We start from the raw sequence: 25,320 nt of genomic DNA, 5'->3' as shown, positions 1-25,320 counted from the left end.
TTCTTGTAGAGATGGGGTTTCATCATGTTGTCCAGGATGGTCTTGATCTCCTAAGCTCAAGTGATTGCCTGCCTTGGCCTCCCAAAGTGGAGGTGATTTTTATATATGACATGAACTACGGGTCCAATTTCATTTCTTCCTATATGGATACACCACCAGTCCACTGCATTTATTAAAAGAACTGTCCTTTTTCCCTCACATTGCGTAGGATTAGCTGCTAATTCTTAACCCCTTCATCTCTTTATTGTAAAACAGAAGAAGTAGACTAAATCAGGGTTCTCAACCTGAAAGGTTTTGTTAAAATGCAGATTTCTAAATCTTATCATAGACCAGGGATGGGAGAATGGCAGACGGGATGGAGGCTCACCATAGGACTCTGGATGTATAATAAGCTCCTTAGCTAATGCGTATGCAGCCAACCTGGCTCCTGCCAACAGATGGACACTCTGGGGGAGTCACTGGCAAAGATCTCCATGGAGTCCTCCAGTTTAAGATCTTTTACAAGGTCTCTGGACTATTTGTTTCTTCCAACATATTTGGGAACAAATGTGTATAGAAGTCACACTGCAAAGAACTACAATGCATCTCAAATTCCACAAACTACATGATTTTATTTATAAAATTCAGCACATCACTTATTATTGCCTATGTCAATTGCAAACAGTCCTTAGTTACAGCTCTCATTTTTCAAAATAAAGATCTTTGAAAATGTCCTCAGAGCCAAATATTACTAAATATCTTATTAAGTTGATAGCCCATGGGCATTGACAGTTAACACTATGGAAAAAGAATTAATATAAAACAATATAAAAGTATTACAGACAATTAGCTTATCAGTATTACCTTCATTCCATTACTGGGATTTTTCACGTAGTAACTTTTATTCGTGAAATGATTTCATTTACAAAGCTATTATTCTTTGCTATTACTTCAGCTTTTAGCTGTTTTAACTTTATTGTGATGTTTTCTTCTGACATTTCAGTAAAGGGCATTTGTTTCACCTTGGACAGGAACTCCTGAATAATTTTTTCACCTTGCTGAAAAACATGTGAATGTCCCATTAGTAATTAAAATATCTTTTCTAAAGGTCTTGTTAGATCGTGACAAATTGTTTCATTTCCATCTAAACACATCATCCATTTTTAGAATTTTTTTTTATTTTTCAAATTTTTAGAGACAAGGGTCTCACTATGTTGCCTAGGCTGGTCTCGAACTCCTCCCACATTAGCCCATCCAATATTTGAAGAACATATTTATTATTTATGTGTGCACTGTCTAGTTCCCAAATTCCTCCACCTTTATAATTGATAAACTTTAATCCTCTGTGAAAAAAATAATTCAAGGTTTACAAAGAATACTGGAAGGCAAAAACCGTCACTGAAAAGTTAACACATACAGAAGATGTTTCTTTTTTATTTTATTGCCAAGTTATTGCTGCTTCAGAGAGCATGAATATTACTTGCTATGTGACTCTTGGGCAAATTCCTTAACACACATTCCTCATTCACAAAATGGGAATAATGTTACCAACCTCACAGGGCTCAAAATACATTATAAGTAATGTTATCAAAAGTACACAACGTCTATTTTAATTGGAAACAAGGGATTACATAAGAGTCTGCCTAATCCTGGATCACTGAAAGCTATGATTTCAACACATTAAAGTGCAAATACAAAGACCACTTCATATTTGGGATGGCAGCCTGCCATACCTAAAATTATTAACAAATTATATTTCTCCTGCTTGAATAGGTACAGCAGATAAAACTACACTTTTCAGGCTCAAAAACCATATACATCATCTGTTATTATTGTAGCAACTATCTATCCTTCACATAAGAACAATAAGAAATTCACAGGTAAAAGCTAAAAACATGACAAGTAAAAAGTTGTCACAATGTATACTGCAGTAAATGTTTCCAGGACCAGGCAGTCAAATAAGATTCTTTTATTTCTATAATTGAAGAGAACTAGTAATCCTCTAATTTAAAAAAAAAAAAAAAGGGCTGGGCATGGTGGCTCACACCTGTAATCCCAGCACTTTGGGAGGCTGAGGCAGGCGGATCACGAAGTCAGGAGATCGAGACCATCCTGGCTAACACAGTGAAACCTCGTCTCTACTAAAAAACACAAAATATTAGCCGGGCGTGGTGGTGGGCACCTGTAGTCCCAGCTACTCAGGAGGCTGACACAGGAGAATGGCGCGAACTCGGGAGGCAGAGCTTGCAGTGAACCAAGATCACACCACTGCACTCCAGCCTGGGCAACAGAGAGAGACTCCATCACAAAGAAAATAAACTAATTAATTTAAAAATTAGGCTTATGTTTGGGTCTTTCTGTGTGAACACCCAAATATGACCCACACTCAAAGAAAAGCCACCATAAAATCCATTTCTCCCATGAGAACTGAAACATCCCATCCATAATGGCTTCTTTGAATAAGTATTTGTCATATGCCACTTTATTCTCTGTGTCACATTTGTTATTCTTATCTCCCCAACGAAATTCCAAACAAATAGAGGGCAGGAATTATGAATCATGCTTTCTTATTTGTCCTTTTCTTACCTAATACGTAATTTAATAACTGAACTTGATATATTCGTTCATGAACAAAGATGTACCTAGCTATAGTCCATAATAACTAATTTTAGTGAAATGACTAATTTTAAACCTATTCCTTTACTATATTCCTTTACTCCTACTTTGGTACTTGAAATCGAATCTTGATTATGCAGATGTATATACTGCAGAAATCAAAATGACACAGAGATGGATTCTTTGCCATCAAACAAATTGAGTAAAAAATAAGCACTAGACAGAGGCTGAGGCAAGAGAATGGCATAAACCTGGGAGGCAGAGCTTGCAGTGAGCTGAGATCCGGTCACTGCACTCCAGCCCGGGCGACAGAGCAAGACTCCGTCTCAAAAAAAAAAAAAAAAAAAAAAAAATAAGCACTAGAAACACAGAGGGGGAAAAAAAAAACACCAAAAAACCTTCATCTTAGTGTCCTGTTTATATAATAATACAGAAGCTAAGTTAAACTATGAAAACAAACTGACAAACCTCTCTTTCCAGATAGCACTTCTTTGCTGCTGGTTCCATGATATCATATCCTTGTGATTCTCCAATATACTGAAACTCTTCAAGTTCCAGGGCTTTCTGTTTAGCACACTCTATTACATGCTTAGGGAAATTAGCAAGCTCTGCAACATGAATCCCAAAACTTTGATCACAGACACCTATAAGAAATTTGGGGAAGCGTGAGGAGACAGCATGAGAAGAGACAGCAATTTATGTAAATGGAATTTATCCTTCTCACCTTGTCATTAGAAAACTTAATTTTGGATTACTTCAAATACATTAGCCAAATGTATCAGAGTAACAGTTAAAGAAATTTTGATTAAGTCTCAAAAGAAAAGTGATTATGACTTGGCACACAGTGCTGTATTTTATCCTTGACAAACGTAGAAAAAATAAAAATAGGAGATGAAAAAGCTCAATAGATAAACCTTAAAAGCTTAGATAAATATCTTAATCTAAAGAAAAATTAATCAAGCCAATATCTCTGAGGCTTTCTCATTTCATGGAAAGGGAAGGGAGGGGAGGAGAGGAGAGGGGGAGGGGAAAGGGAGGGAGAAGGGAAGAGGGAAGGGAAGGGGAAGTGAAGAGGAAGGGAAAGGGAAGGGGCAAGAGAAGGGAAGGGAAGGGGAAAGGAAAGGGATGGGGAAGGGAAGGGATAGGGCAAGGGAAGCGGGGAAGGGAAGGGAAGAGGGAAGAGGGAAGGGAGAAAGGGAGAAGGGAGAAAAGGGGAAAGGGTTTGGAAAGGGGGCAAGAGAGAAGGGGAGGGAGAAAGAAAGACATGTAAAAGTGTCACTAATTTGGAGTAGCATTTAATTAAAAATATTGATTTATTATTTGCAGGAAATAGTTAAAACTGAGTCAAGACTTTTTAAGCATTTAATCAAATGATGCTTGCAAAGTTATTATAGAGCTGTTTTTGCCGCAATTATTTATCAACTGTAAAGAATTTTTTGGCTTTGTCATGTATCTCATGCATTCTAGAACTGGATACTTTGCACAACTAAAGGAAGCAAACAAAAATAAAGTAGAAGCAAATGTTTGTTAAACATCCACAGTGAAGAATGAAGTTTTTCTATCTTCACACTTCATCTGGCCTTTTAAAAAATATTCTGAACACATTTCCATAGCTTACAAAACACAAGCAATGATTTAAAAGCAAATTTCATGCTGTCAGATCTACTAAAAGTTCCTGAATTCTACAGCAATAATAATAATGACGCAAATACGTTAACTCAAAAGGATTCCCAATGAAGTATAAATAACAAAGGATAAAGAACCAAGATTATCTCACTCATGTGTAACCAACTGATGCAGAAAAATGTGTTCGTGGAAAATCACAGTGCCATCTGAAAAAGTTATTCTGGTGACTAATGAAATCAATCCTTATAGTATGATTTTTAAAACCTTTGAAAGCCTTCTCAAGCCTGTAATCCCAGCACTTTGGGAGGCCGAGATGGGCGGATCACAAGGTCAGGAGATCAAGACCATCCTGGCCAACATGGTGAAACCCCGTCTCTACTAAAAAATACAAAAAACTAGCCGGGCGAGGTGGCGGGTGCCTGTAGTCCCAGCTACTCGGGAGGCTGAGGCAGGAGAATGGTGTAAACCCAGGAGGCGGAGCTTGCAGTGAGCTGAGATCTGGCCACTGCACTCAGCCTGGGCGACAGAGCGAGACTCCATCTCAAAAAAAAAAAAAAAAAGAAAGCCTTATATTATGTTAATCTCATCAATACACGGATCTGACTAAATCCCAAGCCCACGAATAACAAACTTTCCTGAAAGGATGAAATAACAATAGGTAAGTCACTCTGCATGTGAAAACTACTATTTCAAGATTTCTGGAACCCCCAGTTTTAAATGAACCTGTTTTTATAACACACTCCTGAGCATAAAATAAGCTAATTATAATGAAGATTTTGTTAAACAATAACAGCTAGAACTTTGGAACTTGAAAGCATATTGTTTGTTATCCTAATTCAACAAGAAAACATACTGAAATGGGAGGTAGCAGAAAATCCCTCCATGGTGATGTTCAAGAGTACAGATAATTCTGACCAGGCGCGGTGGCTTGCGCCTGTAATCCCAGCACTTTGGGAGGCCAAGATGGGCAGATAGCCTGATGTTGGGAGTTCGAGACCAGCCTGGCCAGCATGGTGAAACCCCGTCTCTACTAAAAATACAAAAATTAGCCAGGTGTGGTGGCAGGCACCTGTAATCCCAGCTACTCGGGAAGCTGAGGCAGGAGAATCACTTGATCCCGGGAGGCGGAGGTTGCAGTGAGCAGAGAATCATACTCCAGCCTGGGCAACAGACCTAGATTCTGTCTCCAAATAAAAAAAACAGATAATTCTTTCTGTGAATGCTTTAGAATGAGTGGTCCTACTAGGAGATACAGAAATATGTACATGTTCCTGCCCCCAGACTGTGAATTAAGGGGTAAATGGGTTCTATAAAAACATCAACAATTTACACTAACTTAGAATAAGGCAATTACTGATGATTTCAAGGGTAGTAAGTTTCCCATTACCAAGTTCTGAATTTAGAGTACTCCAATAGTACATACCTTTCTTCACCTGATAAAGCATAGTTAAGGTCTCTTCAGTGGTGAGTGCTGTGACATGTAGATTATTAACAGTTGGTATCTGATTGGCCAAGGCAGTAAGCTCATGAAAATGGGTTGCAAACATGCAAAAAGCACCAATCTTTGTTGCAATGTATTCTGATATAGCCCATGCTAACCCAAATCCATCGTAGGTAGAAGTTCCTCTTCCCAATTCATCTATGATTATTAATGAATCTTTGGTTGCCGACCTGAAGCACATAATTACATGAAATTTCCCATCACATAAAATGTGGTAACATACACATACAAAAACAAAATTAAGACAATACATTGGGAAGGATATGCCACAAACATAATAGATTAAGTATCTTAATATATAAACAAAGTCAATAAAAAGCACTAAAACTTCAACAGAAAAATGGGCATGGGCCAGGCATGGTGGCTCACATCTATAATCCCAGCACTTTGGAAGGCCAAGGTGGGAGGATCACTTGAGCCCAGACCAGCTTGAGCAACATAGTGAGACCTTGCCTCTAAAAAAAAAAAAAAAAAAAAAAAAAAAAAAAAATTAAAAACTAGTCAGGTATGGTAGCACACACCTGTGTGTGTGTGTGAGAGGGAGGGTAGGAGGGAGGGGAAGGCGGGAAGGCAGGAAGGCAGGAAGGAAGGAGAAAAGGGAAAAAAGGGCATGAACATGAATAAACAATGGATGAAAGGGAAAACAGATTTTGAATAAACATTGTTTTACATTATCAAGCATACCAGTAGTAATCAAAGGAATTCCAAATAAGGCAGCTATCATTCATTTCATGCCAATCAAATCGGCCGAGATTAAAAAAATAAAAATAAAACTGAATGAAGATGAGATCAGGGTGTGATGACATGGATACTTGCATACACTTTTGGTGGTTACGTAAATTGTGTGCCTGCCACAGTCCTACCAATACCAGCTATTACCATTCTTCTCTCATTTTTAACCAAATATATGTAAGGGGGTGAAACTTACACATATTTGCTAATTTTTCATGGGCTCGTGTGCTCACTGGCAATTTAATTCTTTTTCTGTGAGTTGCCAGCTAACATGTTTTATTTCTTTCATCTTTTAATTCATGAATGTTAACCTGTTGCTTAATTACTACACAAACATTTGTATTGCTTTTATAATTCTTCACAAACAACAGAACCTCAAAGAAGTTAAACCAACACATAATTTACTAGGCACCTACTATATTCAATGTACTTTAGAAGATACTAAGAAACAAGGAGGATCACAGTGGTTCATGCCTGTAATCCCAGCACTTCAGGAAGCCAAGGCAGGAAGATCACCTGAGCACAGGAGTTCAAGATCAGCCTGGGCAACAGAGTAAGACTCTCTCTAAAAAACTTTTAAAAAAAGAAGGAAAAAGATACCAAGAAATAGAAGGTATAGTCCCTACCTTCAAGGAAGCTCCTAAAAAGTGAAATAAAGACAAAACATTTCAGTAATGTCTAAAACAAAAATGTGGTTTAAGTTACAGGCATCTCAAAGAGGAGTTCAGAGAAAAACACCCATGACCTTAGGGTCGTATGATGAGAAAAATCGCTACAGAAGTAGAATTTCCATCATCAGGGACTTAAAAAGTAGAAAGAAGTTGGATAAAGGGCAAGAAGGACCATTCCAGGAAGTGTGAACAGAGCAAGCGAAAACATGGTAATGGAGATTTACAAGGTGAGCTAGTACCAGTAGCTTATAAATTGTCTACTTAAAGAGACAACTTTAAAAATCAAAGTTTTCCATAGCTATCATCAATCACTCTTTTAAGATAATACAAAGTATATAAAGTCCACAGGAAAACAACTATTAAACTAAGACAAACATTCTCAGATGTTTTTACATGAGAATCTGCAAATATACTTTTCCTTCTTACAGGACAGAGACATACATTTCTATCTTCAAGGGACTAGGAGATGCACTTACCTGAGAATAGAAGCAGTTTCCAACATTTCAGCCATGAATGTGGAGACTCCTTTCAACTGACTGTCACCAGCCCCTACCCGGGCCAAGATGCAGTCCACAATGGACACTTCTGCAGACTCACATGGCACAAAACACCCAATCTGGGCCATGAGTACTATCACCCCAGTTTGTCGAATATATGTAGATTTACCTCCCATATTGGGGCCTACAAAACAAATTATATCAGAAATCAAGATTTTAAATTTCTTTCTGCTACTAATAAAGGGACTGTTAGTCCTAAGCTGTACAATGATGACTAATCATGTAGGTTTACACTGACATAGCATAGAAAAGCAGAACCACAGACTGACCAAAGATGTGGACAGAGTTACTGCCCATATTACCCCCAAAAGCAATGCTATTATTTCTTCAGACAAACTGATACTGGGCCTTTCATCAAGAGAAGCCATGAAAAATATACCTGTAATTTGACTCTGGCCTAGAAAGACCATATACACATTTCCCATGGCTCACAAGGCTGCCTGTGGGATAATCTATTAACTTCCAGAAAAGTAGTGCAGGCCTAACTGATTAACTCAAAACCGTTACTCATTAGTAAATGAGGTTACTAGTGAGTGTATCAGTATGGTCAAATCTTTCGAATCACTTAAACCCCACACAAAAACCTGAAGACAGGATCCTTCTTTTGAAAAACAGGCAATTTATTTGTTGGGGTTAGATTATATGAACAACTTGAAAATCCATTTGGGGAAAGAAAATACAATCAACCGTTTCCCAAATATATTTGCCCCAAAACTCCTACTTCCTTTTTTGTTTTCTAGAATCTAGTTAAGATCTCTCAAACATCTCAGCGGAGACATGATACATGAGTCTATATGCAAGGCTAGTTTTTTCGAGTTTCACATGAATATAGCGCCATGTTTTACAATAATTTGTACCCTAACCTGAGGTCCTCCCATAGCCAATTCGGCCTGACCTGCAAAGACCTCAGTATTGGAGGACTGGCGCAAAGGTAAGCTTTGAGTGTGAAGGGATGTTTGTTTCTAAATGTTCTGAACCCGTGGAACAAGTTTCAAGGAATACATTATTCTCATAAGCTTTTATCTCACCTTCTAAATCTTCCCTCTAATCCAAATGTGAATAGATTACTAACTGGTAAGAATATTATGTTCTCTTTCTAACGTTAAGAACTGCGAATTTTCTCCATCAATTTTAAATATATTTCTATTCCAAGATAAAAAACAAACAAACAAACAAAAAACATGTTACCCCCACAAAGGCCAAAAACCAGGTTTTTTTTTTTACCAGTAATGATGTGGAACATCTGTTTATCTTTTTCAAAGTATATATCATTAGGAATAAATGTGATTTCATCTTGAACTTCAACACAAGCATGCCTGGATGCTTTTAATATAATTCTTCCTTGTCCTTTCTCCAAAATGGCTGGTCGTACATATGGAACAGGTGCTCCATTGGACACATGAGCAAAGCTGACAACAGCATCTAGCTGAGCTAACACATCATTGAGTGTTTGCATTGGTTCTACATAGCCTGTATAAAAATAAAAACAGAAAATGTACACAGGAATACTGAATAATAAACAGATATAAGCTGTAAGAATACATTTAATCCCCCCATTTGGGAATTCCAAACCCATTTCCTAACTTATACTTTTTTTAAAAAATTAACAAAATTAGCCTTAACAAAATTTGAAAGGAACCCACCTAAAACTCAACATAGGGTTAAAATGTGTTGCTACATCCTTCCCCATTGTGAATAGCTATCAAAAACAGAGTACTGGCTGGGTTGAGCGGCTCACACCTATCATCCCAGCACTTTGGAAGGCCGAGGCAGGCGGATCGCATGAGACTGGGGATCACATGAGGCCAGGAATTTAAGACCAGCCTGGCTAACATGGCAAAACCCCATCTCTACCAAAAATACAAAAATTAGCCAGGTATGGTAGTGCACATCTGTAATCCCAGATACTTGGGAGGCTGAGGCACCAGAATTGCATGAACCCAGGAGGTGGAAGTTGCAGTAAGCTGAGATTGCGCCACAGCACTCCAGCCGGGGCAACTCTGTCTCAAAAACAAACAAAAACACACAAAAAACAAAAGTAGAGTACCTTCCCTTATCATTAAAATATAAAACTATACAGCTGTTTATAAAGAAATGTGGTAGAGCTTTAAAAAAGAAAACTAACAGGGAGACATTTTGATAACATATTGATTAGGTTAAGAGAAACGGTGCAGTGATATCCAAGACATTCTCTCAATTTTAAGACACACCTTTTTCTATATTTTAAGTATCTGAGAAACCAGAATGACACCTCAAAATCACCATAAGACACATGTAAGCAAAAAGGTAGCATGTTGAAATGTGACCATCAAGGCCTGGTATACTGTACAAACTGACCGTAAGACAGTTAGTTTGGCTTTCTTTAGTATCACATGCAGAGAATGTCAGCATAAATTTAAATCTCTAATTGTCACTTAAAACATTTCCAAGATTCTACTGTTCTAGAGTATTAAAACTAAGCGCTATTAATAGGTACATTTAAAAAATCTCTGACACATGCTAGACAAAAAACATGAAGAAAATTAACAATGCTTTAATTTTTCTGAAAAGATTCTAAATGTTAACAGGTTGGAGGGGCTGGTACATGACCCACATGTCATTCAGACTATCATACAGCTATCAATCATGTCAAAAGCTTCACAGAACATTCAAGATAAAAGCGTTTAATTCTAGGAAAACCAAAAATTATTAGTTTAATCAAGGGGCTGGAAATTTAACTCATTTTTTATTCCCTTGTTCCCCATAACAGCGATCAAATGTTTTGAAAATAAAAATCAGCTTAACAATGGGGCCAAGCAGACATAATTATCTTCCTCTGTTTCAGTATATCTTTTTTTTTCTTTTTTGAGACAGAGTCTTGCTCTTGCTCTGTCGCCCAGGCTGGAGTGCAATGGTGTGATCTAGGCTCACTGCAACCTCCGCCTCCTGGGTTCAAACGATTCTCCTGCCTCAGCCTCCCAAGTAGTTGAGATTACAGGCACCTGCCGCCACACCCAGCTAATTTTTGTACTTTTATAGAGACAGGGTTTCACTATGTTGGTTAGGCTCGTCTTGAACTCCTGACCTCAGGTGATCCACCGGCCTCAGCCTCCCAAAGTGCTGGGATTATAGGTGTGAGCCACTGCACTTGGCCTCAGTACACTTTTAAAATTTATTACTTTTACCGAATACGTTTTTCTAAAAAAAAGAAAGGAAGAATTCACACTACCCTATTATACAGCAATATAAGCCTTTAAGAATTAAACACAAGTGAAGTACTTGCTATAACTACTTTAAAACTTGTAAAATTGCTAGCATACTGACAAGAAAAAGTGTATAGTAAAAAAAGAAAACTAGGCTGGGCAGGGTGGCTCACGCCTGTAATCCCAATACTTTGGGAGGCCAAGGCAGGAAGATTGCTTGAGTCCGGCTTCAGCAACATAGTGAGACCTCATCTCTACAAAAGATAATTTTTTAAAAATTAATCAGGTGTGGTGGCACATGCCTGTAGTCCCAAGCTACTTGGGAGGCTGAGTGGGGAGAATTGCTTGCACCTAGGAGGTTGAAGCTGCAGTGAATCATGATCACACCACTGCACTAAAGCCTGGGCAACATGATAAGACCCCATCAAATACATAAATACATACATACATACATACATACATACATACATACATACCAAAAGCAAACCAAAGCATCTTAATTAAGAGTCTATACTTGGCATGTCACATAACTGGCTCTTAACCTTTTGTGACTTAATTGTATGATAGAAAATTATAAAAGTGATCCATTACACTTTTTGAGATGGAGTCTTGCTCTGTTGCCCAGGCTGGAGTGCAGTGACGTGACGTGATCTCAGCTCACTGCAAACTCTGCTCTGTTGCCCAGGCTGAAGAACAGTAGCATACTGCAGCCTCGACCTCCTGGGTTCAAGTGATTCTCCTGTCTCAGCCTCCTGAGAAGCTGGGACTACAGGCATGCACCACCACACCTGGCTAATTTTGGGTGGGTTTTTTTATAGAGTCAGGGTCCCCCTATGTTGACTAGGCTGGTCTCAAACTCCTGGGCTCAAGCAATCCTCCTAGCTCAGCCTCCCAAAGTGTTGGGATTACAGGTGTGAACTACCTTGTCCAGCCTCCATTATATTTTTAAATACAAATATTTCGTAATATGTAATATCAGACCAAGAAGTTTCATTTAAATTCAGGTTGACTTCTAATATAAAATCTTCAATTTCAATGTTAAAATCTAAAAACTTCACCCTGCTAGGTGCTTAATAAATATTATTTTTTAAGGAAGATCCATAGTTCAAATAAATGGTATTTACAGGGTTCTTTAAAATGCAATCTAGCCTAAGAAACATAATTCAGCTAGAAGATTATTATGTCACTGCTTTCTGATACAAACAAGCAAAAATGTAATCTTTACAACTCAATTCCATTCATTTCAACAATACATAAAGTGTATTAAAATAAAACCTTTTGAGTTTTATGTTTCCTTTTGATTTACTATGACAATTCATAATAGCAACACAATTTACAGAATTATTCATGCACATAACCTTTTAAAAAAATATGTACCCTTAAATAATTTAGCATGCATATCCTGAGAACAAGGACATTCATAACACTACCATTTCACACAAGAAATTTGACACTAACACCATATTGTCTCATATTAAACTTTCTCAATTCCCCCCAATAGTGTCCTCTATAGCTATTCCCCAGCTCCAACCTCTAAATTGGGGTCTAATCAACAACTGTCTACTGCGTTTGGCTGCCCTGTCTCTTTAAGACCTTTTGATTTCTTTTTTGCTGCCATGACATGGACATTTATTAAAGTTCAGGCCTTGAATGCACCACAATCTAAATTTATTTGAATTTTTACTTGTTTAAAATCAGGTTAAATATTTTGGTCAAGGATACCATATAGGTGATACTGTGTCCTTCCTTCTATATTATACTAGGAAGTACATGTCATTTGTCCCATGACTGGTAATCTTAACTTTAATTACTTGGGTAAGGTAGTTCTTGAGTGTATTTTTTAAAGGCACAATAAAGGTTACAGTCAACATACACACCATGATCGGCAAAGCCTTCCACCTTAACACATCACCACCTACCTTGTGCTAAACATATATTCATTCCATTCTAAGGGCAATAACAGTGTCAGGTTGCTGCGTTTCTTTAATTACATGAAAATGATCTCAAATGGTGCCACTAGAATGAACTCAAAATCTACAAAATGACACACAGAACTCAAAAAGGCTTGCCTCGTGTGTAATTAATATTTGCTTTTCAGTGGTATTTACTTCCATAACCTAGAGCCTCATGAGCCCACAGATGACCCAAGACATTAGTATGTTGTAGGCCCTAGTGTTTCCTTTCCTTATTACAACTATAGTAAGTTTTGTGCTTTTCTGCCATTTTTTGTTTCTATGTACAAGAGTAATTTCCAGTTATGTGTCCTACTGTAACACACCATGCCTTATTTTATATAGGAAACCTAACATATTAAATAGTCAAAATGTAATGGCTTTAGAAAATAACAAAACACACTTCAAATATCTTTTTTTTTTTCTATTATCAAAAGCCAGGTGACATTCAGAACATTACTATTTCTATTAAGTTTACCTGAAGAAATATTGACAATTTCTTTAACAATGGCATCCTGGGCTTCTTCATATTCTGTTTTATTTTTGGTATACTCTTCATTTAAAGAAGTCAATTTGCTGCAAATCAAGATAACAGTTTTATTAAAAATATTAAAATGTGTACTAGAAGCAATGTGTACTACATGAAACATATCCAAAGTATCCTATGAAACATCAAAACAATAATTAAAATGGAAATACAAGTGGAAAACGGACAACTCCTTAGGGACAAATGTGGTTAGAATTCAATTTATTAACGTTCTTTTATGCTGTTTGGAATAGCACAATGGCACAATTCCTGCTATAACTATATTCCCCTGAGTAAAAATGTGACCTGTGCCCTTTTACAAAATATTTAAATGGAATCCTTATTTAAGATTGAAGTTGGCTGGGCATGGTGGCTCACGCCTGTAATCCCAGCACTTTGGGAGGCTGAGGCAGGTGGATGACCCGAGGTCGGGAGTTCGAAACTAGCCTGACCAACATGGAGAAACCCCGTCTCTGCTAAAAATACAAAAATTAGCCAGGCATGGTAGTGCGTGCCTGTAATCCCAGCTACTCAGGAGGCTGAGGCAGGAGAATCGCTTGAACCCAGGAGACGGAAGTTACGGTGAACCAAGAACATGCCATTGCATTCCAGCCTGGGCAACAAGAGGGAAACTCCGTCTCAGAGAAAGAAAAAAAAAATTAAAGCCATTACCCCTTTTAAAACACAAACATAGGCAGGGTGCCTGTAATCCCAGCACTTTGGGAGGCCAAGGTAGGTGGATCACCTGAGGTCGGGAGTTTGAGACCAGCCTGACCAACATGGAGAAAATCCATCTCTACTAAAAATACAAAATTAGTCAGGTGTGGTGGCGCATGCCTGTAATCCCAGCTACTTGGGAGGCTGAGGCAGGAGAATCACTTGAACCCGGGAGGTTGTGGTGAGCTGAAATAGTGCCATTGCATTACAGCCTGGGCAACAGGAGCAAAACTCTGTCTCAAAAAAAAAAAAAAAAGAAAGCAAAGAAAAAACAAAAAACCCACAAACACACAAACAGTATTTCTCATTACTGTAGCATAAATATCTTTCAATACTAAAAGTTTTCAAAATAAGAAAAATGGGTTTTGTTTTGGTTTTTTGAGACGTAGTCTGACTCTGTTGCCCAGGCTGGAGTTCAGTGGTATGATTGACTCACTGCAACCTCTGCTTCCCGGGTTCAAGCGATTCTCATGCCTCGGACTCCACAGTAGCTAAGATTACAAGCATGTGCCACCACATCCGGCTAATTTTTGTATTTTTTAGTAGAGATGGCGTTTCACCATGTTGGCCAGACTGGTCTCAAACTCTTGACCTTAAGTGATCCACCCGCCTCGGTCTCCCAAAGTGTTGGAATTATAGGCGTAAGCCACCATACACAGCCAGGAAAATGTCTTGAAACTAAATCTTGTTGAGCAATTTGAAGAGAAAATTAAAATTAGAGGTTGAGCCGGGCACAACGTCTGCAATCCTATAATCCCAGCACTTTGGGAGGCCAAGGCAGGTGGATTGCTTGAGCACAGGAGTTCAAGACCAGTTTGAGCAACATTGGGAAATCCTGTCTCTATTAAAAATACAAAGTAGTGGGGCACACCTGTAGTCCCAGCTACTTGGGAGGCTGAGGTGGGAGGATGGCTTGAGCCCAGGAGGTGGAGGTTGCAGTGGGCCGAAATTGTGCCACTGCACTCCAGCCTGAGCGACAAAGCCAAACCCTTCACCAAAAAATAAAAAAAAGAAAAAGAAAAAAAAGAAAACAGAGGTTGACATAAAAAATAAGGAAGATGAGAATAAGAAAAAAATATTAATTGGAATCAGGAAGGGAATGAAACTAAGAACAAAAAGAGGTGATGTAAAGGAGAAAGAAAGGAGAGAAGTAATTATCAGCAGCAGGAGAAAATCAGTTCATCAAGATGATAATTGTGGCCTTGATGGAATCACTCAATGGCACAGCAGACATGTATAGCTCAAGAACAGTACAGGGGCAAGTAGCAGCACAGACTACTATGAAACAGGCAAAAAAAAAAAAAAAAAAGAATTAAAGAAATGCATGAGGGAAAGACATTATAAAAGTGAGACCACTGTGTAAAGGGACAAGTTGCAAAATATAAAAGCAGAGGCAGGCAGGGACCAGATTCTACAGGTCATAACCTAGTGAGTGACTTTTTCACTTTTGGCATCATGTGGCCATTCAGTCCAATCTTTTTTCATATGTTATATAAAAAATTTGAAGATGATTAAAAATTTGAAGATGATTAGAACACCCCAAAAGTTGTATCTTATACAAGCTAAAATATATACATTTCTTGAACCAGGAGGATTCTAGTGTGCTGGAAAAACAACACACCTAGATTTGGCAACAGAAGATCTAAGTTTAGGCACCCACCAGCACTAGCCGTCTAACTGAGGAAAAGTGAAGTCTTAGCTTCTTCACCTATAAAATGAGAAATATACATATCTTCTTTATTGAGAGTTACGAAGAACAAACTAATTACTAGGGTGTCTGAACACCTAGAATGTCTGCATATAATAGACACTCAAAGTACTTGTTAAATAAACAGATGATGGGGATCATATATATATATATAAGCTACCTGTAAAGTTCTGGGAAAATTCAGGAGGGGAAGGAGTAGTTTCCAGAACAGTACAAAAGGAGAAGGGCTTTAGCCTCCCCCTACCATAAGTCACAGAAGATTTTAAATATAATTAAAAATTTTTTTAATTAATTTAAAATAATTTTTTTTTACTTAGCAATAATTTGCTTCACGGACTTCCTGAGACTAGCCAGAAAAATGGCAGGAAAAAACTGTTAAGATTTGTTTCAACATGAAACAAGATTAAAAAAAAAAAAAGGCTAGAATCTAGTGAATGGCCTCATATTTCCCTAAACTAATTTAAACACCCAACTGAAATACCAGAATAATTTTTTTAACTTGATAAATGATAGCAGTTTTCCTACAAAAAATAAACATGTGGGTCAGGCACGTTGGCTCACACCTGTAATCTCAGCACTTCCGGAAGCTGAGGCAGGTGGATCACTCGAGGCCAGGAGTTCGAGACCAGCCTGTCCAACATGGTGAGAACCTATCGCTACTAAAAATAAAAAAATGAACCAGGTGTGGTGGTGCAGGCCTATAATCCCAGCTACTCAGGAAGCTGAAGCATGAGAATCACTTGAATCCGGGAGGTGGAGGTTGCAGTGAGTCAAGACTGCATGCCACTGCACTCCAGCCTGGGCGACACAGCAAGACTCCGTCTCAGGGTAAAACGAAAAAAAAAAAGATAAAAGAAACATGAAAATAAAGCTGAGATATGAGCGGCAACTAGCTCTAATAGATATGGTAACACAGAATAAGTGATAAAATATATTTTGCGTAGACAAAAGAATGGTGAGACAAGGTAAAAGTAGACTCTTTAAAACAGACCCAAAGTACCACTTCAGTCAGTGGGGAACAGATGGATTATTTAACAAATGGTATTGGGACAGCTGACTGCTATTTGGAAGAAAGCTTGACTCTTAACTGATGACTACATTAGTAAAACTTCCTTATCATAGAACATTCACATCATGTTAGAGCATTCAGGGAATTAACAAAGGGTTAAAAATATAATAATGACTTGCAAACCTGTTGGTAAATTTAACACCGTTCTTCTGGATATCTACAGTACTAAAGTTTTTATTGTTACGAAGGACTTTTTCTTCCTTACAGGTTACACGAAAGTAATATCCAAACTGTGCACTGGAATCCAGTTTAATCTGTTTGCCAGGGTCCAAGCCTTGATAATCAAGAAGAAAAGAAAAAGTATTCCATAAATACCTACAGCCATTTTTCAATGTAACTCTAAAATTATTTAAATAGTGAAAAACATATTGTTATTATATGACAACACATCACAATTATTATCTAACCAGAAAAGATTCAAATACTACTTACTTGAAAACTACATAAATTACGGATATCTATTTATAAAATTCTCAACTCCCTTATGAATGTTAGTTTCTGACTTGAAAGCTGCTTTCTGGGTAAACCTATCCAAGGCTGCAGAACACCAGCACTGGGCAACACATTTGCCCCAGCTGTTGTGAGCACGAGGATGGATTAAGGTATAACCCCACCCTCGTGGAGTTATGCATGAGAATTATTTTCTTAACCAAAGTTATTTCTTTGGAACTAATATAGAGTATAATTAATGTGACCAAATACAATTTCCAAACAAAAACTTGAGACTCTGACAATGAAACTCTAGGAAAACTAGTGCGCATATTTTCTGTTAAGCACAGGAAACTTCACAAACCAAATGATCTGATTGATATGTGAACGGAAAATAAATCTCGGAACCCCAAAAACACTAAGCCGAGGGAAAAGTCAAGCTGGGAACTATGTCGGACAAACCTGCCTCTCATCTTATTCCTAAATAAGACAGCAACAAAGATTAAAAAGCTACATACCTCCCTCACAGTTTGCCCACAAGGAAATTCCTGTGAGCCTCCAGATGTTCACTCTCAAACAACTCTGTTGAATTTCACCCTAGCAATGTAAACTGATAGCTTATCTTCACAGATGAGGGACAGAAAGTCATCTCTCTGCTCACCTGACACAAATGCATTTCTGATTGCTTCCTCTGCCCTATTGTTTATGTAAAAATGCAGATTCACTGAGCCAGACTATTCAGTGAAAGTCAATCAAGGACTCAAAATAATGCAACCTTTTGTCTCTTATCTACTTATTACCTGAAAGCCCCTTGCTTCGAGTTGTCCTGCCTTTCCGGTTAGAACCAATGTACATCTTACACATGTTGACTGATGTCTCATGTCTCCCTAAAATGTATAAAAGCAAGCTGTACCCTAACCACCTTGCACACGTTGCACACGTGTCATCAGAAACTTGTGAGACTATATCATGGATGTGTTCTTAACCTTGGCAAAATAAACTTTATAAATTGGGTTGAGACCTGTCTCGGGTATTTTGGGTTCACAATCAGCTAGACTTTCTGCATCAAGAATTTCTGGGTTTTTATAAATATGTTCCCTCTTCATAATTTCATTAACCAATATGATCTCTAGACCGCAAACTAAGAGAGAGAGAGAGAGAGAGTATTTACAAATGTACTTGCTGAAGTGTGGCCATCAAATGTTAGTAGTAGCAAACAACTAAAGACAGACCTTGCTTGACCAGTGTGGAAAGGGAAAGTAGAGACCCATCCAGAAATAAAATTGGACTGATCTGAACAAAGGAACCTCTCAAAACATTCAAAGGGAAAGAGTAGTTCCACAATGAAAGACTGCAAACAATCAGTGATCAAAATTTCAAAACAAAGGACCATGTTCGTGAGTATATAATGTAGTTTGCTTATATATGCATTTCACTGCAGTGTTAACAACAGCAACATCACTAAACATGAAAGACAATGGTATTTATAGAATACTGTTTATTTAACACATGTAAACCGAGGCTGCCATGAGGATCACAACTTTATTTAAAATGAGGCTCACATCCTCAAAGTGTAATGGCATTTCTGATGACACGTAGGTCTAAAAATTAAAGCAATGAATCCAACATGTTAATGCTACAGTAGAATGTGGTGAAAACCAAAGAAATTAAATAATTGTAAAGAGCTTCAGAAAAAGTTTCCAAGCTGAAACTAGAACTCGTGTTTCCCAACTCCCAGCCTAATGCTTCTTATACTACAGTTAGTGTTTCTGTCGCAATTTGAGTGCTATATGTTGTTTTCAACATACTTTTTAATAAAACAAATTTACTTAATTTTAAATGAAATTAAACTTAATTTATACCGTAAAAAACAAGTTTTTGCCATTAATTTTCTCATTAGCACTCAATAAAATAGATCAAAAAAATAAGCAATAATTTAATGTATACTATGATGCATTCTTTTTTTTTCTTTTTTTAAAGACAAGGTGTCACTCTCACTCTGTCCCTCGGGCTGGATGGAATCTACTATCATGGCTCACTGTAGCCTCAACCTCCCAAGCTAAAGCAATCCTCCCACCTCAGCCTCCTAAGTAGCTGGGACCACAGGTGTGCATCACCACACCCAGCAAATTTTTTTCCTCTTAATTTTTGGTAGAAATGTCGTCTATGTTGCACAGGCTAGTCTTGAACTCCTGGGCTGAAGTGATCCTCCTAAAGTATTGGGATTATAGGCGTGAGCCACTGTGCCTGGCCAATGATGCATTCTCTTTTCTTATTTTGAGACAGGATCTCACCCTGTCACCCAGGCTGAGTGCAGTAGTACAATTATGGCTCACTGTAGCCTCGACCTTCCTGGCTCGAGTGATCCTCCCACCTCAGCCTCCTGAGTAGCTGGGACCACAGGTGCATGCCACCATGTCGGGCTAATATTTTTGTATTTTTTGTAGAGACAGGGTTTCATCATGTTGCCCAGGTTGATCTCGAACTCCTGGACTCAAGCAATCTGCTCATCTTGGTCTCTCTAAAAGTGTTAGGATTACTACAGGCATGAGCCACCATGCCCAGTCCAGTGATGCATTCTTAACAGGATTCTTCCCTCATAAAACCAATTATTAGCAGAAAAACTTCCAGCCAAACAAGTTAACATATGGTGAAACACAGAAATCTGAAAGTACTTTAACTTTCTATTAAGTCAAAAATTATTAAGGAAATACAAAATAACTTTAACTCCAGATACATAAACTCTCTGAGCCTTAATATCCTTAGCTATGAAATGAGGAAAGTGGACTTTAATGCAAAGGTTCTTAATTAGGGATCTAGTCCATGTTTGGACTCTCTACAGAAACTATTTGCAAATTTTTTATATATGTAGGTATGGGCATCAGATTATCCGGAAATTTATTACTGCTTAAATACACTGTTTATTCTGGATTTCTAAACTTCTTTGTACTGAGCACCTTACACGTTTGATGAAAATTCAGAGGAGAAAAAAGTGTGAACCCATAGGGAATTAATAAGCTGGTATGGAAGACAGACTTTTTCCAAAAATTGGCATTAATGAAGTGCTTGGAAACCCCAAAACCAAATCAACGCACTACTCCTAGGAGAATCGGGTTTGGTGATCCTCCTAGGAGTATCCTGTTACCAGTGGAGCTGACATTTAAAATAGGGCTTGTTTAAATGACATCATACAAGGGCCCGTTGGGCGATTCTGTTTGACAAGAATGTGGAGTCATCATCTTGGGGACAGGAAACTTATAAAATAATTCTGGCATCAATACAGACAGACATTGTATAGACAAAAGAATTATTCCAACTTCCAATGACCCATTCTTACCAAGATCTCTGGCTGCACTTATTAATGTTGACTGCATCTTCTTTTCCAAGTCATTCATTATTTCTCTTAATTCACTGAGATTAGGATCAAATGAAGGTTTTACAAGGAATTCATGGTTTTCCACCTGCAAACAGAACAAAGTGACAAAATCCTATAAATAATCGGTAAAGACAGAAATTATAAAGCAAATATTTCCTCCCACTTAAATTTTACTGTTTTCAGTTAAATAATTTGCTATCCATAAGTTATTCAGTCACAACTATTAAGGAGTTTCTATTTATTGATATGGAAAATTCTGTTCATTAGGACTTCAGAGTTCTATATGTACAAAAACAATTCATATGAAACAGATACAGTGCTGATGATGTATATGTCCCTAATAGTATTCTACATTTTATTTATATTTTTCCTAAACATTTAAAATGTTCTCCCTAAAAATTACTAAGTAATGTTCAATGTGCAAAACTTGTAATAGTTGTAGGTTGCCCAAACCAAGGATATACCCTAGAAATCTCAAAAAGCTCTAAGAAATGAAAGAATTTTATTTCTTAAAAGTTCATCAAAATCTCACAATTTAAAAACATACTCGTAAGTACTTTGTTTCACTAAATTCTTACCAGTAATAACAGCAAGAAACCACAACGAAAAATAGATCTCATTTACAATAGCAAAAACTACATAAAATATTCAGAAACAAAGTCTTGATTATATAGGACCTTTATAAAGATAATTGCCTATTGGAAGATTTAAAAAGAATATGAATGTTAAATTCAACTGATTAAAAAACTACAAGAATTGGACCGGCGCCACGGCTCATGCCTGTAATCCCAGCACTTTGGGAGGCCAAGGCAGGTAGATCACTTGAGGTCAGGAGTTTGAGACCAGCCTGGTCAACATGGTGAAACCCCATCTCTACTGAAAATACAAAATTAGCTGGGCATAGCAGTGTGCACCTGTAGTCCCAGCTACTCGGGAGGCTGAGGCAGTAGAATCACTCAAACATAGGAGGCGGAGATTGTAGTGAGCCAAGATCGTGCCACTGCACTCCAGCCTGGGTGACAGAGTGTGACTCAGTTAAAGAAAGACAGAAAGACAGACAGAAAGAAAGAGGTAAACTATGAAAAGAGAAAACTAGATCTAATATTAATAAGCTATGTATTTCCACAGATTGTCCAATAGGAATTCTTTTTTGAAACCAAACAACTAAAATTTACATGAAATTGTGAAAGAACATCTAAAAAAAGAATGAAGTGTATCCTTACTAGGCATTACAATTAAGCAGACAATTATGTATAGAAGCTTAATATAACAGAGTGAGTCCGTTCTCTTGATTTAAATTATTCAATAAATGAGGTTGAGAGTAATTGTTCCTAATTACTATCCACTTAGAGAGTACACTTTCACATACCAGAAGCAAACTATGCAAGGAATAAAGAATTAAAATCAAATTACAGAAAGCTAGCAAAAAAGAGAATATACACAAAATAACTTTCTCAATTTAAACCAACCAAAAGAAATTCAATATAATATTAAATTTTAAAATTTTGGCCAGGCTCGGTGGCTCACGCCTGTAATCCCAGCACTTTGGGAGGCCAAGGCGGGCAGATCACAAGGTCAGGAGATCAACACCATCCTGGCTAACACGGTGAAACCCTGTCTCTACTAAAAATACAAAAACTTAGGCGTGGCGGCGGGCCTGTAATCCCAGCTACTAGGGAGACTGAGGCAGAAGACTCTCTTGAACCTGGGAAGCAGAGGCTGCAGTGAGCCAAGATCGCGCCACTGCACTCCAGCCTGGATGACAGAGTGAGACTTCATCTCATAAAAAAAAAAAAAAAAAAAAAAAAAAATCAAATTAAATTTAAAAGTAAATAAAATCCAGTTATAAGCTTTATTTTGCTTAAACTTATGGTTAAAAAAACCTCACAAAAAAATGAAAAAATAGATACCATACTAAAAAGTGTTTTAAAAAGTACTCTGACATAGCTCTCTTACAATGAGACAAAATGTAAGGCAAAAAAGCATTATTAATTAAGGATAGAGTCCCTAAAGAATGATGAAGATTCAATTCACCACAAAAAACAACAGCTCTGTGCCTCACATATTAACCAAAAACAGAACTAGATGGAGAAACCCACATCTTTCTCAGTAACCCAGCAGATCAAAAATTAGCGAGCACATGTAGACAATGAAATGAAAAAACAATCCCAAAAGTAGAGTACACATCCAAATTTTAAATACATGGGGAACTTTTATGAAACGGATACACACCAAGCCTGGAAATTTAAAAATATACTTCTAAATAATTAACAAACCAAAGAACAAATGATAATAGAAATAAAATACTTGGAGTTGTATAAGAAATTATACCTCTCTAAACTCACACTTGTAATCCTACAACTTTGGGAAGCCAAGACAGGAGGACTGCTTGAGCCCAGGAGTTCAAGGCCAGCCGGGTCAACAGAGCAAAAACCCTGTCTCTGCTAAAAAATAAAAAAAATTAGCCAGGTGTGGTGGCACACGCCTATAATCTCAGGTACTCAGGAGGCTGAGGTGGGAGGATCACTGGAGCCCAGGAATTCAAGGCCTGCAATGAGCAAACCACTGCACTCCAGCCTCGGCAACAGAGCAGGATCCTGTTAATCAATCAATAAATTAATAATTAATGTGGTATGTCCATAAGGGAATACTATTCAGCTATATGAGGAGATATGATCTGGGTATGTGCCCCCACCCAAATGTCACGTTGAATTGGAACTGGAATCCCCAGTGTTGGAGGTGGAGCCCGGTGAGAGGTGATTGGATCATGAGGGTGGTTTCCCCTGGGTACTCTTCTCATGATAGTGACTGACTTGTCCTGAGATCTAGTTGTTTAAAAGTGTGTAGCACCTCCCCACCTCTCTCTTGCTCCTGCCCATCATGTAAGACGTGCACTACAAGAGAACTACTCGGCCGGGCGCGGTGGCTCAAGCCTGTAATCCCAGCACTTTGGGAGGCCGAGACAGGCGGATCACGAGGTCAGGAGATCGAGACCATCCTGGCTAAAACGGTGAAACCCCGTCTCTACTAAAAAATACAAAAAACGAGCCGGGCGAGGTGGCGGCGCCTGTAGTCCCAGCTACTCGGGAGGCTGAGGCAGGAGAATGGCGGGAACCCGGGAGGCGGGGCTTGCAGTGAGCTGAGATCCGGCCACTGCACTCCAGCCTGGGCGACAGAGCAAGACTCCGTCTCAAAAAAAAAAAAAAAAAAAGAGAACTACTCTTGATCACCATAGACTCTTAAATCACTGGAGATGGCACCTTGATTTGGGTATGCATAACAAACCTTACTAAAACAACCCTTATCTTCCATTAGTTTGCCCCATATATTAACCTTCCCACAATTTACCACCCCTCAAAGCTCAAACCTCTTTTCTTCAATCTTGTTGGCTCTCCACAATTTATTATCTGACATGGTTTGGCTGTGTCCCCACCCAAATCTCATCTTGAGTTGTAGCTCCCATAATCCCCGTGTGGCATGGAGGGACCGGGTAGGAGGTAACTGAATCATGGCGGCAGATTTTTTATTTTTATCATCTCTACAAATAATTTAAAAATCAAGGCCGGGCGCGGTGGCTCAAGCCTGTAATCCCAGCACTTTGGGAGGCCGAGACGGGCAGATCAAAAGGTCAGGAGATCGAGACCATCCTGGCTAACACAGTGAAACCCCGTCTCTACTAAAAAAATACAAAAAAACAACTAGCCGGACGAGGTGGCGGGCGCCTGTAGTCCCAGCTACTCGGGAGGCTGAGGCAGGAGAATGGCGTAAACCCGGGAGGCGGAGCTTGCAGTGAGCTGAGATCCAGCCACTGCACTCCAGCCTGGGTGACAGCGAGACTCCGTCTCAAAAAAATAAAAATAAATAAATAAATTAAAAAAATAAAAATCAGCCAGGTTGTGGTGGTGCACATCTATGGTTCCAACTACTTGGGAGGCTGAAGTGGGAGGATCACTTGAGCCCAGATTCAAGGCTGCAGTGAACCATGATCGCACCACTGCACTCCAGCCTGGGTGACAGAATAAAACTCTGTCTCATTTTTTAAAAAGGGTGTGGGGGCAGGGACACGGTGGCTTACACATGCAATCCCAGCACTTTGGGAGGCTGAGGTGGGCTGATCACCTGAGGCTGGAAGTTTGAGACCAGCCTGACCAACATGGAGAAACCCCATCTCTACTAAAAATACGAAATTAGCCGGGTGTGGTGGCACATTCCTCTAATTCCAGCTACTTGGGAGGCTGAGGCAGGAGAACTGCTTGAACCCAGGAGGAGGAGGTTGAGGTGCATCGAGATAGCGCCCTTGCACTCCAGCCTGGGCAAAAAGTGTGAAACTCCATCTCCAAAAAAAGAAAAAAAAAAAAAAGGAATGCAAAGAATCTAACAACTAGCAAACCAAACGGTTACCCTAATGTGAATAATGCAAGCATATATTCCTGCATGACCATTTTAACAGGGAATTTAACTTAGAAAAATTTCAAAATACTATTTTTAAAGTCTTGCAAATTAAAAACACTATATTCAGGCCGGGCATGGTGGCTCACACCTGTAATCCCAGCATTTGAGAGGCCGAGGCAGATGGATCGCCTGAGGTCAGGAGTTCAAGACCAGCCTGGCCAACATGGTGAAACTCTGTCTCTACTAAAAATACAAAAATTAGCCGGGTTTGGTGGCAGGTGCCTATA

General features: G+C 38.5%; 1 protein-coding gene across 1 annotated transcript in view; it reads right to left on the bottom strand.

Moving 5' to 3' along the window:
- Positions 1–586: 586 nt before the first annotated feature.
- MSH2 (mutS homolog 2) overlaps positions 587–25,320 on the bottom strand; it is a 74,684-nt gene continuing 49,950 nt past the window's right edge. The window contains exons 9-16 of the mRNA XM_023223854.1: positions 20,603–20,726; positions 16,960–17,110; positions 13,295–13,392; positions 8,907–9,152; positions 7,602–7,806; positions 5,645–5,892; positions 3,064–3,239; positions 587–1,037 (exon numbers count right to left, since the gene is read on the bottom strand). Of these exons, the coding sequence (XP_023079622.1) occupies positions 867–1,037; positions 3,064–3,239; positions 5,645–5,892; positions 7,602–7,806; positions 8,907–9,152; positions 13,295–13,392; positions 16,960–17,110; positions 20,603–20,726 (1,419 nt within the window). The 3' untranslated portion in view covers positions 587–866. The remainder of the gene's footprint in view (positions 1,038–3,063; positions 3,240–5,644; positions 5,893–7,601; positions 7,807–8,906; positions 9,153–13,294; positions 13,393–16,959; positions 17,111–20,602; positions 20,727–25,320) is intronic.

The sequence above is a fragment of the Piliocolobus tephrosceles genome, chromosome 15 (assembly GCF_002776525.5).
Source record: "Piliocolobus tephrosceles isolate RC106 chromosome 15, ASM277652v3, whole genome shotgun sequence".
In the NCBI taxonomy this organism is placed as follows: Eukaryota; Metazoa; Chordata; class Mammalia; order Primates; family Cercopithecidae; genus Piliocolobus; species Piliocolobus tephrosceles.
This window is presented reverse-complemented; position numbering and strand designations above follow the sequence as displayed.